The 18728-nt window shown below is 40.5% G+C and overlaps 1 protein-coding gene across 1 annotated transcript in view; it reads left to right on the forward strand.

Moving 5' to 3' along the window:
- Nucleotides 1–2415: 2415 nt before the first annotated feature.
- The window catches only part of LOC124805352 (putative helicase MOV-10), a 447080-nt gene continuing 430767 nt past the window's right edge, over nt 2416–18728 (forward strand). Inside the window, exon 1 of the mRNA XM_047265888.1 lies at nt 2416–2904. Coding sequence (XP_047121844.1) covers nt 2844–2904 — 61 coding nt within the window. The 5' untranslated portion in view covers nt 2416–2843. The remainder of the gene's footprint in view (nt 2905–18728) is intronic.

Below are 18728 nucleotides of genomic sequence, written 5' to 3' on the forward strand. Positions count from 1 at the left end.
CGCTATTCGTCCACGAGACTCAGAGGGCCATAGACACGGGTTCACAGGTAGATGACGTGTTTCTTGACTTCCGCAAGGCGTTCGATACAGTTCCCCAGAGTCGTTTAATGAACAAAGTAAGAGCATATGGACTATCAGACCAATTGTGTGATTGGATTGAGGAGTTCCTAGATAACAGAACGCAGCATGTCATTCTCAATGGAGAGAAGTCTTCCGAAGTAAGAGTGATTTCAGGTGTGCCACATGGGAGTGTCATGGGACCGTTGCTGTTCACAATATACATAAATGACCTTGTGGATGACATCGGAAGTTCACTGAGGCCTTTTGCAGATGATGCTGCGGTGTATCGAGAGGTTGTAACAATGGAAAATTGTACTGAAATGCAGGAGGATCTGCAGCGAATTGACGCATGGTGCAGGGAATGGCAATTGAATCTCAATGTAGACAAGTGTAATGTGCTGCGAATACATAGAAAGAAAGATCCCTTATCATTTAGCTACAAAATAGCAGGTTAGCAACTGGAAGCAGTTAATTCCATAAATTATCTGGGAGTACGCATTAGGAGTGATTTAAAATGGAATTATCGTATAAAGTTGATCGTCGGTAAAGCAGATGCCAGACTGAGATTCATTGGAAGAATCCTAAGGAAATGCAATCCGAAAACAAAGGAAGTAGGTTACAGTGCGCTTGTTCGCCCACTGCTTGAATACTGCTCAGCGGTGTGGGATCCGTACCAGATAGGGTTGATAGAAGAGATAGAGAAGATACAACGGAGAGCAGCGCGCTTCGTTACAGGATCATTTAGTAATCGCGAAAGCGTTACGGAGATGATAGATAAACTCCAGTGGAAGACTCTGCAGGAGAGACGCTCAGTAGGTCGGTACGGGCTTTTGTTAAAGTTTCGAGAACATACCTTCACCGAAGAGTCCAACAGTATATTGCTCCCTCCTACGTATATCTCGCGAAGAGACCATGAGGATAAAATCAGAGAGATTAGAGCCCACACAGAAGCATACAGACAATCCTTCTTTCCACGAACAATACGAGACTGGAATAGAAGGGGGAACCGATAGAGGTACTCAGGGTACCCTCCGCCACACACCGTCAGGTGGCTTGCGGAGTATGGATGTAGATGTAGATGTAGATGTAGTAGAAACTGAACCGATCATTGATTGGCAACGGTTATTTTCGGCTACTTGGAGACCATTTGCAACCATTCATAGACTTCATGTTCCCAAACAATGATGGAATTTTTCGTATGGATTACTATGTGCCATGTCACCGGGCCACAAGTGTTCACGATTGGTTTGAAGAGCATTTTGGACAGTTCGAGCGGACGATTTGACCACCCAGATTACCTGACGTGAATCCCATCGAACATTTTGGGACATAATCGAGAAGTCAGTTCGTGCACAAAATCCTGCACTGGCAGCTGTTTCGCAACTATGGATGGCTATAGAGGCAGCATGGCCAAACATTTCTGCGGTGTCTTGTTGCGTCCGTGCTACGTGGAGTTGCTACAGTACGCCGGGCAGAAGTAGGTGCTAAGTGATATTAGGAGGTATCCCATTACCTTTGTCACCTAAGTGTATTTTGCTGTCGGCTAATCTTATCAGTCAGAAATGCGGGTAAGACGAAACGCTTTTTGATAACATTGCTTTTTCGGCAATGGAGACATTGGTGAATTGAATACAAAACCTCCTGAGAACACTTTTCTGACATTAAACTCTTTTGTACAATGTTACCGTATTTTCTTCGCATCTATCTGTCATTGGGAATACTATAAAACAGAGGAGCAGAAGTGTATTTCAGCAGCTTCATTTATCAATGTAATATGTTCGTGCACAGAAAAGAAAACATGGCCTTAGCTAGCGAAGGGCGCTGAGTCTCCCCACACCTCTAGTCTTCTTAAAAAAATAACTAAATAAATAAAATAAAAAGATCGTCGCTAAATGCATGTGCCCTGCAAAACAGACGAACGCCTCGGTTCAAAATAAACCCAGAATATGTAAGCTACTATAAGCAAATGCATCCACAGCAATTTTTCGAGAAATCTCAAAATTATTTCGCGATTCGCCGCCAGACACCTGATTTACCGTCCTCCGCCCTAGCCGTGATCTTGGATACGATCTTGCAAGGGATACGTTTAATGGAACCCATTACAGTGTGGAACAAATACGAAAGAAAAAAAAATGATCGTAACTTAATGGTAAACTTTCTTATCACTGGCTACACGTGATAAGAAAATCTCACACTGCTCTTACGGCAGTGTGCTGGTGTGGGATTCCCCTTAAAGACGATTTTGTGTGTCACGTGATTAAGGCAGCATACGATTAGATATTAATGGCACGTGTCATACATGACTCAGCAGTGTAACAGATAACACTGTGGGTATGAGTGCGTGCCGACTGCTGAAAACATTAGTGTGCCGCACGCAGTTTCAAGTGTTCGATTGATGTGACGACGGTGTCAACTCTGTTCTACGGATCGAAAGATATTCCCGGTTTACATAAAGTACGACAAAATAAACTGAATATTTCATAAGGTGTGAAGATCAAGTAAACGTGGGTTACCTGCACTGGGACAGCGGGAGAACTAGAGTTATCGGTACTTAACAACAAAGGCTGTGGAAATACCACGCGGAAGTGAAACAATTTTTGTTTTTGGTGCATTCTGTGTTCGGCGATTCACGGTAGTGCATATATTTTCACAGTTATATGGTTGTATGTTGCTGAGGGTCGCAACGAATAGGCGCTAGACAAACAATATTGGCTCGATGGTAAACTATCTGAACGTAGAACAGGTATTACTGCATCCCCGTTCTGTGCTATTGTGCTGCAATCATGAAGGGAGATACAAAGAAGATGTTGAAGGAAAACAGGAAGGTGCTGTACCCACGACAATGTAAGTAACCTAATTAATGGAATGTAGCAAAACATACGCACGAAGTAGACTACCTTAGGTAAATACAGCGACATTCTTCTAAACTTTGACAATGTACCATACCATGTGACGTATCGGTACCACGCAAATCATTTGATGATGACTTGCTATAGTCGAAACTGCTGAAGTGTCAATCTGTAATTTATTTCTAAACACACTGGGTACGATAACGGCATCGAATTAATACAACACAGAGTCGAATCCAGGAGTTTTGTCGATGGGTGGAAAACGAGGTTTTGTTTCCAGATATTAAAACATACCATGTGGAACAAATCTGTGTACCGGTGTAATTACCGGTGGCTAAGAGAGGTAAAGTCAGAAACTGAGTTTGTACGCTGTATTAATTATTAATCACACTAGAAATGCAACATGCAGTTTGACAGTATCCAAGTAATAGCGTTTAATAAAATTAGCTGGAAAACAGCAGCTTCCAAATAAACTGTTGCGGATTCTCTACTACACTGTTAGCGTGATGTTTACTTGAATTATTATAAAAACTAAGTGTATCCTGCGCGCACTGACAGTTGAGGCCTGTTATCAGTGAAAATTGGGAAGTATTGTATAATATGATACAATCTGTGACCTTTGACACTGAACACACAAAACTGGATTACAGTGCTCTAAAGCCACTAGGCCTAAGCGTAGGCCACGCTAAAGCCAGCTATGACGTCATAGAAGGACGCATATGCGCTCGCTGGTGTATCGAAAATTGCTGTTATACTTATCCCACTGTTATTAAGGACCCTTATTACTTGGATCTAGATACTCTCATAATTTCTACAAAGAACTGCCATCAAAACAGAATTTTGATTTACTTTTGAATGGACAGACATTCCCAGTTTCGTGCATAATACATGCCTGCAGATTTTTAAAGATCGCCTTGTGGGATGCAGCATTTTAATCTGATCTGTAGACACGAAAAATTTCGGGATCTTGCATGGTAGTTGTGTGAATCATAGCTCATCTGATTAAAATTATTGTAACTGGTGCTACAAAAGTGGTCACCGAGTAATTATAATTGAAAATGAGTGCAAGGATTCCAAGATCTGCTGTAAGTTTTCTATGACAGTATAGTTGTATGTCGTAATGTGTTCTTATTGCCCATTTTTCTGAACGAATATTTCATCGTTATTGCCTCATCTGTAGAACAACAAGCCATTAAAGTAACCTTGTTGAAAATTTAAAGTTGATACAGTGAAAGATACTTCTGAGTGCCAGACTTAACAAACTCTAGTTTATTATTTAGTTTATGGATAGAGATATTATATTAGCTTGTTATCCAGCTGAATTCCAAGGAAATTTAGGTCTACACAATATTAGTGTCAATTTCTCGTAAGAGTAAGTCATTCATCATGTTCCATAGACCCTATCAAGAATGGGAATCTGTGCAGAAATTTGAATGCAACAAGGTACACTTCAACAAAAGACCAGAAAACTATAAAAAACTAAAATTTTACATTGCAGTAACAAGTGATAACTATACAACTTAGTACTATTCATAATTTTGTCAGATAAACATACCCATGCAAATTAAAGACAAAGTCATTAGGCCTACTTTGAAAACAGTATGCTGCTTTACTGCTTCTTGCGATATAGGTAACAGGACTTTTCAAAACTTGAATTTAGGTAATCAGATAATTTGCAGAATGAGTGCCTTGTGAGACAGAGACTAAAAACTTCATCGTGCTATTAAAAAGTTGTAATTATGATTACTATAATGCTATTTCTAGCATAATATTAAAATCTTGTTCTGACTTGATAGGATTATCCTCAACTTATCTTTGTAACAATCAGTAACTCAGGAAATATTTTCTGACAAACTGCAGATTTATATCACTCCTTCCAGTGTTTTCAGAAGTGTTTGCGAAAGTGGCCTCTGACAGAAGACTCAATTAATGGAGTGACACTAGTTAACTGCCTCTCAGTTGTGTTTTGTGAAGGATCCTCCTCATAGAAAGCAATATAAGATCTAGAAATAAAGCACTGACAGAGGTGAAAGAGAAAAATTATGCTGTTTGTATGTTGTGTGTGACATTGCCATTAATCTGGTGGATCGCAGAAGGCTATTTGGAATGGCATCCCTCTTGCATAAACTTGAATTTTATCCCCAACTGGAAGCGGAGGATGTCATTAACATACAGTACCTGAAGTACGTAACTGACCTCAGAATGATTATCTGCTCAAAAATATCCACCCAACCTCTATGTAATGCAGAACTGACCACTGGATATCAGAAATAGTGGACCTGCCAGTATATAAGGAAGCAGGTAGTATTGTGTTATTAGTTGAGGAGCAGTAACAGCATAATGGAATGGTTTGGAGAGCTCGGTGACTTCAAATATGGATCAGTCTTTCGATGTCACCAAAGTAACAAATACATCAAGGATATTTCAACCATGGGCGTACCCAGTGAGGGGCAGGGGGGGGGGGGGGGCGGCTGCCCCCCCTCCCCCTAGAAGATATTCGTAGTTTTTTTACTAGTTTACTGTTTTATTTAATAAGAAATGCTGCATGTTTTCTCGGATTGTACACGTGCATTCTTGTATTTAAAATGTTTATTGAAAGGAGTTTTTCACTGGTTTACTGTTTTATTATAGGAAGTGTTGTATGTTGTCTCGAGTCCTTGTTTCCTGAGACTAGTATGACCTGTCTCGCCCCCCCCCCCCCCCCCCCCCCCCCAGTTCAGATTCTGGGTACGCCCTTGATTTCAACCTTTCAAAAGTGCCCAAGTCAACTGCTCATGATGTGACTGTGAAATGGGAATACAAAGGAATAAGCACCGCTAAACCATCTTTGAGGCAGTAGTTTGTGGACAACAACATTCCTGAAATGGACTGGCCTGCCTAGAGACATGACTGCACCCACTCGAATACCTTTGGGATGAGTTAGAATGTTGAGTTTACTGCAGACCTCTGCGTCCAACGTGACTGTCCTCACTGTGGAAGAATGGCTGCAGTTCTCCTACAAGACATTCAGACACCTCATTGAAGCTGCCCCCAGCAGTTTTCAAGACACCATAAAGGTGAAGAGTGAACACACTCCATATTAATATTCACCAATATGTGTTTGGATATTTTTATTCGATAGCATTACATGTGGAGTGCTGCAAGAATAACTACTGGGCCCATATTTGTTTCTTACATAAATGTTCTTCTAATGACTTCAAAGAGTGCTGCAAAAACTGCACTGTTTACTTATGACTAAAGTGTAGAAATCAAGGGTCCCCTCTCAACCTTAGCAGACACAAACTCAAATAACAACTTAAGATGCCTACAAGCTTAAGTCTCAGTCTCACAAAAATTCACGTTATGTGCTTTCACGCTACCAATACTGACCTGTTCGCAGCAGCTGTAGACATTAATGGCCACACGCTAAATGAAACACATTGTGTAAAATTCCTTGGTATCCATCAGGGTAATGAAAATAAAATAGAAATAATCATCAGAACAGATGTAGACATTACTGGCCATATGCTAAATGGAACACATTGTGTAGAATTCCTTGGTATCCATCTGGGTAATGTAAATTAAAATAATGAACATGTAAACTTTTATTTATTTATTCATTCATACAAAACATCTCTCCAGATTGTGGCACACAGAACAAACCCAAAACAAAACAGTCACACAACACAGTTAAAACGCAATATTATTTCAGCAGTTACATAAATTTTATCTTTATCTACAAAAGAGTTTGCTCTACTTCCAGTGACTGCACTGTCTTGTGTCAAATCTCCTATAACTCACATGTTCTAAAAATTCTGCCACTGACTAGAAGCAATGACCTAATAAGAATGCCCATGGGGTTTTCAAAAGACTGTGTTTGATGTCTTTACTGACTGGACATGAATCTCTTTCTTTTGTCTTGCATCATGTTCGTGGATGTTAAAATTTTCATTTATGTCTTTTAAATGTTTTCTAATATGCTTATAGATTTCTAGTATATAACAGGGAAGTGGAAGGATTGACAACTTTTCAAAGAGGGATTTGCAAGAATCTGTTTGTCAGTCATGTTGTAGTGCTCTTACAGTTCTTTGTTGGGTTAGGAATATGGATGAACTAGGTGGTGTTTACCCCGTTATATAATTCCATACAGTAGGATGCAATGGAATTGAGCAAAGTAGGTAATTTGGACAGTGCTAAAACTTGGTTTAACATTGAGTAATCGTAGACCATAACAATTTCATTTTGTTTGTATGTGTATGCCATTTGAAGTTATTTTGAAGCCATATGCCTACAAACCTTGTTTCCATTTGAAGATGGAATTTTTCTGGAGTTAAATGTCACACTGCTGTTGCATGCATCACCTTTTAAACAGAAATGTAGGAATGTTGTTTTTTTATGTTTATTAGTCGTTTATTTGCCTCAAACCATGTAGGCTACGGTATATAACTGTGCTGTAATTTTATGTATAGCTTGTTGTAGCTGACTTGGGGTGTTTCCTGTAGTAAGAATGCTTGTGTCATCTGCAGAGAAAGTATTTGTTTGTGTCTCATTGTTCAGGTTTAAATCTTTTGTGTATTTTCCTTTAGTTCCTGTTTTATTTGTATTTTCTGTTCCCTGGTTGTCAAGTATGATGTGAACCATTTTAGTGCAGTGCCACTAATGCCATACACTTGGAAATTGTCCAACTGTGTATTGTGGTCCAGTAGGCCAAAGGCTTTACTTAAGTCTAAAAAAATGCCAGTGTCACTTTGCTTTTTGTCCATTGTTTGCAGGGTATTGTGTATAAAATCGTAGATAGCCCTAGTTGTTGATTTATTTTTCCTGAATCCATGCTGAGCATCAGTGAGAATTTATTTTTTCTGAAAATGTCATTAACCTATTACACATTATTTTTTTCTACGATTTTACTAAATCCTGATAATAAGGCAGTTGGTCTATTGTTTTCTATATTTGATTTGTCTCCATTCTTATGAATAGGGAACACTTAAGCAATTTTGAAACAGCCTGGGGATGTGGGTGTGAGAAAAGATGAATTGTCTGTATCTGCAAGAGGCAGTGAAATGTTTGTTTACACATTGCTTTATGATGCAATCAGAAATGCCATCAATCAAGAAGCTCAGTTCTGTGTCTTACCCCTAGAAGCATCTCTCATTGTGTTGACCCAAGAACGTGAGTGTCTGCTTATTTTCACTTTCTGTTGTCCTATGGAATTATATTCTGGAGAAGTGCATCTAATATGAATAAAGTATTTATTCAACATACGCAAGCAGTTAGAATATTGTGTACAACTGATAGCAGTATTTCTTACCGGATTTTTTTATGAGGACCTTCGTTTCTTACACTCACTTCTCGCTGCATGCATTGCATGGATCTGTGACACATAAAGTGTATCTAATATGATCTTCTTGGGCCAGCTGCCTTGCTTCTTTTCTCATGTTGAGGTATTTAAAGTAATCATCTTGAGTATTTTGTTAGTATGTACAAAGTAATGAAATCTGCAGCAAAACATGGCATGTATGTCGGAAAGATAAATCAGACACTGGAAAATCCAGGATGGAATGTAACAATATTATGAAAAAGATAGTTGTTACTCACCATACAGCGGAGATGCTGTGTCGCAAATAGCACAACAAAAAGACTGTCAAAATGTAAGTTTTTGGCCAACAAGCCTTTGTCGAAAGTAGACAACACACACAATTACGCAAAACCCAACTCACACATACATGATCACAGTTAGCTAAAGCCAGACTGCAAGAAGCAGCACAGAATGGAAGAGGCAACCGGGTGTTGGGGATTAACGAGGAAGTTGGGGCAAGGAGGGGGAGGCATAGCAGGGTATTGCTGGGGGACTGTTAAGTGCTGCATATGGAAGCATGTAGGGACAAGGTGGAGAGAGGGTAGGACAGCTAGGTGCAGTTTGAGGGGTTAGACGGAGGGCAGTGGAGAGGGGATAGGTGTGGCAGACTTGGACTACCACTATCCACCACATCTACAATAACCTCCAAACCTCCCCCGCGTCCTCTCATGGCTGACAAACTCTGTCTCACAGACCACACCGCACCCTCAAAGACGCCTTCCTACCACCAAACAGAACCTAAACGGACCCAAAACACAGACATGAACCTTTTCTCCAAAAGCCTTAGCCCCGCAGAAGTATCGGTCCTTTCCAAAGGCCTCACCTTTTGCCCCACTGCCAAATTCAATAATGCAGGAATTGTTAAAGACCTTCTCTTGTTCTCCTAGCATCTACAGTGGAAACAGTTCGTTCACGCATTTGGTTCTTTTCCCTGATTTTTAGTGATACGATTCTTTTGTGCTATGATTTTCATCTGAAACCTGTGTGACTTTGGAAAAGAGACTGATAACCCAGAAGTTTAATCCCTTTACTCCCCAACCGAACCAACGAACCAACTTTTTCGCCACCAACCCTACCAATCCGACTTGACCAGAGACCGATGTTGAACCCTGCATGACTCGGTTCACTCTTCCGTCCAACCGTGATCCACCACCACTGCCCTCATATCATCCTGTGTTAACTTTCCAGAATTTCTTAACATTGAACCTTGCCTCACCATCATTACCCAAGTCCCTTAACATTCAAACCAACCTTACATCTGCACCACAATCCACCACCTAAAAACTGATCCTGATCTTATAATCCTACCTGCTGACAAAGGCTTCACCACTGTTGTTTTGAACTGCAAGGACTACCTGGCAGAAGGACTCCACCAGCTGTCAGATTCATCCACCAACAAACCTTGCCACAGTGACCCCATTCCAGATATCCAGCAAGATCTCTAATCTCTCTTCAAATCCTTTGGCCCATCCCATAACCTCACCCCGAAGTCCATCTCTCTCTTCACCCCTACCACTCCCCTCACACCTACCATACAAGGGCTTCTTAAAGTCCATAAACCCAGCCACCCAGGACACCTCATTCTGTCCGGTTACTGTGGCCCATCTGAGATATTCTCTGCTCTCATAGACCAACACCTTCAGTCTGTTACCCACAACCTACCTCCCTATATAAAAGATACCAATCATTTCCTCCACCAACTGTCCACAGTTACTGTTCCTTTACCACATGGTGCCCTGTTCATCACTATTGATGCTGCCTCCTTTTACACTAACATCCCTAATGCACATGGCCTTACCACTATTGTACACTACCTTTCCCAATGCCCAAAGAATTCCAAACCAACAACCTCCTTCCTAGTTGCCATGACCAACTATATTCTCACCCACAATTACTTCTGCTTTGAAGGCATTACCTACAAATAAATCTGTGGCACGGCTATGGGCACCTGCATGGCATCATTCTATGCCAACCTGTTCATGGGCCATCTAGAGGAATCCTTTCTAAATACCTAGAGTCCTAAACCCCTCACCTGGTTCCGATTCATTAATGACATCTTCATGATCTGGATTAAGGGTGTGGGTGCCCTATCCACATGTATCCACAACCTCAATGGCTTCTCCCCCATTCACTTCACCTGGTCCTACTCAATCCACCAAGCTGCCATCCTCAATGTTGAACTTCATCTCAAAGATGGCTACATCAGTATCTCTGTCCATAACAGGCCTACGAACCACCAACAATACCTTCCCTTTGACAGCTGTCACACATCCCACACCAAGAAGTCCTTTCCATACAGCCTAGCCACCCATGGCTGTCACATCTGCAGTGATGAGCAGTCACTCTCGAAATATGTTGAGGGCCTCACTGAGGTCTTCACAGACCGTGATTATCCTCCCAACCTTGTACAAAAACAGATCTCCCATGCCTTATCTCTCCAGTCATCCACCACCTCCCAAAATCCCACTGTCCAGTCACAGAGAAGCATTCCCCTTATGACTGAGTACCACCCAGGACTGGAGCAACTGAATTACATTCCACTGTCCACTAAACCTACACAATATCCTTGTCCATCCTTACACAACCCCTGCCCCCAACCTCTTGCCTCATGGCTCATATCCCTGTAATAGACCTAGATGCAAAACCTGCCCTATACATCCTCCCACCACCACCACCTAGTCCGGTCCAGCCACAGAAATCACCTATCACATCAAGACATGTGATCTACAAGCCAAGCTGCAAGTACTGTGCTGTATTCTACATTGGCATGACAACCAACAAGCTGTCTGTCCACATGAATGGGCACTGACAATTGGTGGCCAAGAAACAGCTGGACCACCTTATTGCTGAGCACACCACCTAACACGACGTTTTTCATTTCAGTGACTGCTTCACAGCCTGTGCCCTTTGGATCCTTCCCAACAACATCAGCTTTTCTGAACTCCGCAGGTGGGAATTCTCCCTGCAGTATATCCCATGTTCCCATAATCCTCCTGGCCTCAGCCTTCATTCGTTAGCAATTGTCCTTACCCATCTAGCACCTTCCCTGTTCCCATTCCAGCACTACACAGCCCTCTATTCCACCAACGCATCCAGTCCTTTTACGTCTCTCATTTTTCGCTACCTCTCCCCCTGCCTTCCATCTAACCTCCCGACGGCACCTAGTTGCCCTACTTGCTCTCCAGCTTGTCCCTGTCCACTCCCGCATGCAGCACTTTACCATCCCACCTCTACACTGCTATCCTTCCCTCTCCCCACTGCAGCCTCCTCCTTACTCCCACCAACCAGCTGCCTTTCCCAACATGCGCTGCTGTTTTCAGTCTGGCTGTAGCTGCCAGAGACTGTGGTCATGTGTGTGTGAGCTGTGTATTGCACACACACTTGTGTGTGTGTTTTTTGTCTATTTTCAACAAAGGCCTTGTTGACCAAAAGGTTACATTCCAACAATCGTTTTGTTGAGCCTGTCTGCAACTCAGAAGGATAAATCAGACTTCCATGGAGATGCAATAAGCAGAATTGTCAGATCTAGTGAGGCCCGAAATGAATTTGACTGTAACACATGTGGATGAGAGTCCACAGCAGTGGCGGACTTACATTAATACAATATTTTATCAGCTATGAGAGTCTGAAACACTGGTCACAAAGAAAGCCAAAATTCAGTTTCCTAGAGAAAAACCTGACTGTATGTTAACAGTATAGCTTAGCTCTAATTTGCCTAGTAGTACTTCACAAAACAAAAAAACGTTGTATCCTATGACTATAATGTCAATGAGTCATTGTTGGAATTGGCCAGCTCATAAAATGTCTGGATGTAACATTTCGCTGCAATATGAAATGGAATGATCACATAGTCTCAGTCATGGTTAAAGCAGGTGATAGACTGTGGTTTATTGGTAGAATACTGGGGAAGTGCAGTGGGTCTAGAAAGAAGATTGTTTAAAAGTCACTTGTGTGACCGTTGCTGTAGAATATTGCTGAAGCGCTTGGGACCCATACCAGATAGGACTAACAGGGGATATTGAATGTATACAGGGAACAGCAGCATGAATGGTCACAGGTTTGTTTGATCAATGGGAGAATGTCACAAAGATACTGAAGGAACTGAACTGGAAGACTCTGGAAGATAGATGTAAACTACAGCGAGAAAGTCTATTAACAAAGTTTCAAGAACTGGCTTTAAATGATGACTCTAGAAATGTATGACAGTCCCCTACATATTGCTCTCATAGGGATCATGAGGATTAGATTAGAATAATTACTGCACGTACAGAGGCATTCAAACAATCATTCTTCCCGCCCTCTGTATGTGAATGGAACAGAAAGAAACACACCCTCTGCCACAGGGCACCTCACTGTATTTTGCAGAGTTTAGATGTAGATGTAGTATTGACAGGTGGTAAGGATCAACAGTCTTACAAAGTAATTCTGAAGACATGATCAGACAAATCCCTCACACAAGTAGTTTTACAGCACACACATGAGATTTTTTTTTTCATGTGGTTACAAATGGATCCAATATTTACAAGAGTGCTACCAAAGAGACAAAAATTTGTGATTATGATGGAGTTACGGTGACGATGATCACCAAAGGCAGAAATTTTATCAAAAAAAGGTTGAGGAGAGCTAATAGTACACCACCAACATCTCATTCAAATAACTAACTGAGAACATCAGTTCAGATATAACAAACATAGAACAGTTGTGACTGAATCACAAGCAAATAAAACTGGCTTATACTCACTTTGTTTTGATGTTACCAGTCATGGAAGTTTGCAAAAACATTGCTTGTTACAGGTGATATTGTTATCTTAGCTAAAGGATATACAATGTGTACACTTACAAGGAAATTTTTACACAATGATTCATTTTTCATGGAGCATGTGATATTAAGTGATGTATTGTAGCTCAATTTTACAGCATCAAAATATCTTAAAACTGGAGTTTAGGATGTATAATGCAGATAAGTTCCTTTACAATAAATGAAATGAAATGAGCGTATGGCATCATTGGCCGGGAGGGCCCTATTCGGGGAAGTTCGGCTGCCAAGTGCAATTCTTATTTCATTTGACGCAACATTTGGCGACCTGCTCGCCGGTGATGAGACTGAAATGATGATGAGGACAACACAACACCCAGTCCCCGAGCAGAGAAAATTTCCAACACAGCTGGGAATCGAACCTGGGCCTGCTTGCATGGGAGGTGACCACGTTACCATCCAGCTAAGCAGGCAGACTTTACAATAAATCATTAATTTAACATGTGTAGTATTAGACAGGAAGCTCCTGATTCAGAATCAAAGAATGTGGATCAGAACATTGTTGAAGCTGAAGGTAACAGATAGAAAGCCAAAATATTAATCATTGCATCTAAATCTGCATTATCACATGAGAACAGTACAACAGTTGTAATATCTAACCATTTCCACATTGATAAATGAGACGTCAAGTTCTCCTGAAATTGCAAAACACTAGGTGCGACTTTCAAGAAAACATGAAAATTAGCCCTTTTTCTAGCTCCTGTTTCTCGAGAATCTATTGTGCAGCAAACAGTCTCATGTAGCCGGAAAATATGTGACTATCTCATGTTTATAAAATGGGCAAGAAAACATAAATGCTACATTATGGAACAATTTCCCTAATATTAATTTTTGTCAGAAAACGTGGGTCAACTTTTCTCACAATATCGTACAAATACTAGATGTGAGTAAATAGGCAGATTCAATTTCCTTAGAACCCAAAAGGCATGCTTCAGTTTATTTAAGAGACAGTGCATGGTTGACTACATCAGGTGCCTTTGTGTGATACAAAAATATGCCCACAGTATTCTTTTCTTTATTTGTAGAGCTATATCTTTCCAGAATCTGTGATGGGCTTTTGTTAGATTAGTTCTAGTGAAAAAAGCCACTAACCTGAGCCTGCATCACTGAATCAAAGATCTTGCTAAATGCAGGAAACTGTGATATTGGTCTGTAGTTTTGTTGCTTCCCCATTTGATCCTTTTTTGTGTATTGATTTGACTATGCTACATTTCAGCACACTGAGAAACATGCATTCTTACTCCCTTTCAGTCATGTTTTGTATTCCTTAGAGCCTGCCAAAAAGGAGAACCTTCAGGGATGTGTGTAAAATAGGCAGCAGACTTCAGGTCACTGGTAGAGAACTGGGGAGATGCAGACAGTCTACAAAGGAGATTACCTACAAAACACTTATGCGATTCATCCTAGAATATTGCTCAAGTGTGTGGGACACATAGGACTAACTAGGGATATTAAAGGGAAAAAAAAGAAAAGAAAAAGAAAGCAAGAAACTGCTGCCTCCTCCATTATACTATGTGGCTGCTGCTTACCTGCTGTTGGTAACGTAATATTTGTTGATTACAAAGGTATTTTTCAGGGAAAATGAGTCATATTTACAATATGTTATTACTTGCCAAACTGCTTTACAATGAACACAGCAAAGTGCTATGTAGCTAACAAAATGTTTCACTGAATGTAGATATTCAGATAATTTCTAATGGTATCTCTAGTGACATATATTTTTAGTTTTCTTTCAAATTAGTGGGGTTCTCCATTACTTGCAGTATGTTACAGACCTACAGTTGGGTCTTAGTGCCAGGAGATAACAGTGGCCAAGAGCATGTGAGTTGTGCGTACGGTATATTGTGTGTGTGTTTTTGTAAATGTGAAGAAGGACTTTATCTAATAACTTTGACTATTTTTAAGTGTGCCTGTCTGTTGCTCAGTGCCTCCTCTATGTTATGAGTAGCAGTCTATCCTAAAGAATACAAAACAAATATTTCCAAGAAAAAGAGATATGCTGTGGTACCTTCCACATATCCCTAGCGAAATGATGCTGATGGATGTGAAATTAGTCAAAATCTCTTAAACATATTTTCATTTAAAAGGCAATAACAAACTGGTCAGGAAATATGTAAATGTACAATGCACTGAAGCGCATATGATAATCTTAGGCTATTGTAAACACGCATCATCAAAGAGAAAGTCAGCTTACAACACCTATTTACATCGATCACATCATTCAATGAAGATATACAAAAGTTAGATTTTATGTAATATTTGATATTATTAATGGTACATACACACCAATCAGTTGTACTAAGAAATTTGTAATTGAAGTAGTAGGAGTTGTTTCCAGTAAATCCTTTAGGCTCCTCTCAAATTAATCTTTATAGGTAGTTAAACATTCCATGTGTTCCTGAATAATGGAAGTCTTTCTGGAACAAAATGTTGTTTTTGTTGTGGTCTTCAGTCCAGAGACTGGTTTGATGCAGCTCTCCATGCTACACTATCCTGTTCAAGCTTCTTCATCTCCCAGTACTTACTGCAACCTACATCCTTCTGAATCTGTTTAGTGTATTCATCTCTTGGTCTCCCTCTACGATTTTTACCCTCCACGCTGCCCTCCAATACTAAATTGGTGATCCCTTCATGCCTCAGAACATGTCCTGCCAATCGATCCCTTCTTCTTTGAACAAAATAAATGACTTTAAAACTTCATGAAGACCGTCTGTAGTTTAAGTAAAGATTCTATTCAGTGAGCTGTCAGATGGAAAAAGAGAGACACATCTTGGCTATCCAGGATGAACAAGAGTATTATAGTGTCATAATCTGACAAGTAAATTACAGTTCAGGCAACTTTATATATGTTTTTACATCTCCATCTGAAGTTTGACTCTCAGAAAAGTTACTAAAGCGCTACTACGGCCCAGATTGAGCCCTATGTAGTTAGCAGCATATCACATATAATGTCAAGGATTGCAAACCTACACCAAGAAGACAAAAATGCACACTTAGTGACATTCAAACAGTACTGTTTCTGTGACTTACTTATGCCTAACCTCAAAAAAATCCAGTTTTGTGAATATCATCTGTACAGTAGGGCTCCAAGTCACATGGAAAGGAACAGTATTAAGCATCATCCCTACCCTAAATACTGGATGCTGCCCTCGACAAGTCCTTGTCATATAAGCAACACTAAAACAAAACAAAATGAAAGTCATCTGTAGAAACAATATCCTCTGGAAAATTGTAGATTAAAGTGAGGCTGACTAGCAAGGAGTGGTAAAAACAACAAAAATAACAATTCGCTAGTCCACTGGTGAAAATGAATCTCCCATCTAGTATGAATCTACCTATGCTGAGCAAGTTGATGTAACACTCAACAAAACAAGTTGACTGATCATGAACTATCTGAAACTTCTCTTACAGGTAAGCCCTACAACTTGACTGAAACTGATTCCCTGACAATTTGATGGGAGATAATTGTGTATAAAGAGAGAATGGAGTCCTCTACATCTGTGTAACACCACTTTATGGCATTTGCCCAACTACTCTAGGACTGAAATCAAATAATACCTTCCTCACAGCAAGTTTGGAGTATGAATAACAAACAATGGCTAAATTGGAGGTGTAATCAACTCCAAAAGATCATCATTTGATGGAATCATCACCATGAAAATTGGGAAGTCTGGAAATTCCTTAAGAGACTACAGACGGGAACAACAAGATCAAAAGAAGTCTTCTAAAATAGGGATACACAGTACTGTCGTACCTGTGCAATTGTGGTGAGGTCAAGACAAACCAACATGTGATCTTACCGTGATCAGTGTAGGCTTGAGGACCTCATGGCAGCAACTCATGATGCAGCTGAGGTCACCTGCTTGTTGGATAAACTAGTATAACTGTTACACTCTGTTTTGTAATACGTTATTTGTGTTGTAAGTGTGGAATATTTCTATTCACACAATATGTACAACATGTCTGTAATGTGAGGCTGCCAGAGATCATCGTACCATAGACCAGGGACATTCTGGCTGGTTTGATGCAGCCCTTTGTGAATTCCTTTCCCTTGCCAACCTCTTCATATCAGAATAGCACTTGCACTCATGGCCTCAGTTATTTATTAGATTTATTCCAATCTCTGTATTCCCATACCATTTTTGTTCTGGGTCTTCCATTTTTATATCTATCTAAGGGTTCGTGTACAGATTGTATATTGCCCATTTTTTACACCTACTTCCCTGAGAATTTCGAATGTCTTGCACCATTTTACATTGTTGAGTGCTTTTTATAGGTTGACAAATCCTATTAACTTGTCTTGATTTTTCTTATGTCTTGCTTCCATTATCAAATGCACCATTAGAACTCTCTCTCTCTGCTGCCTTTACCTTTCCCAAAGACTAACTGATCATCTTCTAACAGATCCACAGTTTTCTTTTCCATTCGTCTGTATAATATTCTTGTCAGCTACTCAGATGCGTGAAATGTTAAGCTGATTGTATGATAGTTCTCACACTTCATTGACTGATGGATTTGCTCAGGGAGACAAAACAACAGTGCTTGTTATTGCCCGCACCAAAATTGAGCGTATTGTACAGTTTTTCTCCCAGTGATTGTAGTAAATTCAGTCAGTATCCTTGAAGACTTACCATTACTATAAACAATTTCTTCAGAAATTAATGACCTGAATATTCTAAGACTTTTGACCTGCAATGCTTGGCTTTGGAAGATTAAATGTGGTGCAGTTTCATTCCCTCACTGTATAGCTAAGCTTAGGGGCTTCTTTCTCAGTACCAGTTGTGTGTAGGTGTTTCTTAAAGCTGCAGTGACTAGTCATTAGTCTTGGCATAAGTTTAAAAGGTCTTCTGTTCATGCTCAGGATTGTAGAATGTCTCTTGAAATGTGGTTTGGCATCATTACCTTGCCTTGTTTTTGTATTTGGAACTTAGTCCATTTTTCTGTGTGATGTCTCCTGGGCCCTGTATGTAAACAGGGTTCCTGATCAGGGCTGCATCCACTTCCTATCTTCCGAGAAGATGACTCAGCACCACAGCTGCTGCCCTTACTGTGTTGCAAGTTTATCTGCAACACTTACAGCAGACAACATGCTGCCATGATCGCTTCCAGTATCTTTAATTACTCTGACAACCTGCAAGAACCGTACAGTTTCAGGTCCCGTTCTTGCATTGCCTTCAGTGATTCTTCACCAAATTCCACCACAAAAAGGTTTGCCCATCAGGTGCAACCCTCCAGTTGATTACTTTCCAGACCTCTGTCGATATCTCGTGGTTCTGCACCTGTACTTTCTTGAACACAGTCTTTGGATGAGCATCTTTTAATAAATTTTAATACCCAAATTGATATCTTTGCAGCCTTGACCAGCAGCTTCGCCTACACCCATAAAGTTATTTTGTGCAATGTCTCCTTACTCCAAACCACTATTCCTATTCCCTCACAGTCACAGAATAGAGCAACTTAATCCACATAGCTCCTCATGAACGATCCTGAGCCATGAACTTGCTCTCCCCCCTCCCCCCAAACATCTTAGAGAGAGCTATTTGAACTAGCTGCACGTGCTGCAAAGTGATGACCAGTGGATATCCCGGTTGCATAAACACCTAAAAATTGAGAACTGCGATATTGTAGGGGGACCTGTTCCCTTTTTCTTACCTTGGCTTTTGTGAGA

This window comes from Schistocerca piceifrons, chromosome 7 (assembly GCF_021461385.2).
Source record: "Schistocerca piceifrons isolate TAMUIC-IGC-003096 chromosome 7, iqSchPice1.1, whole genome shotgun sequence".
NCBI lineage: Eukaryota > Metazoa > Arthropoda > Insecta > Orthoptera > Acrididae > Schistocerca > Schistocerca piceifrons.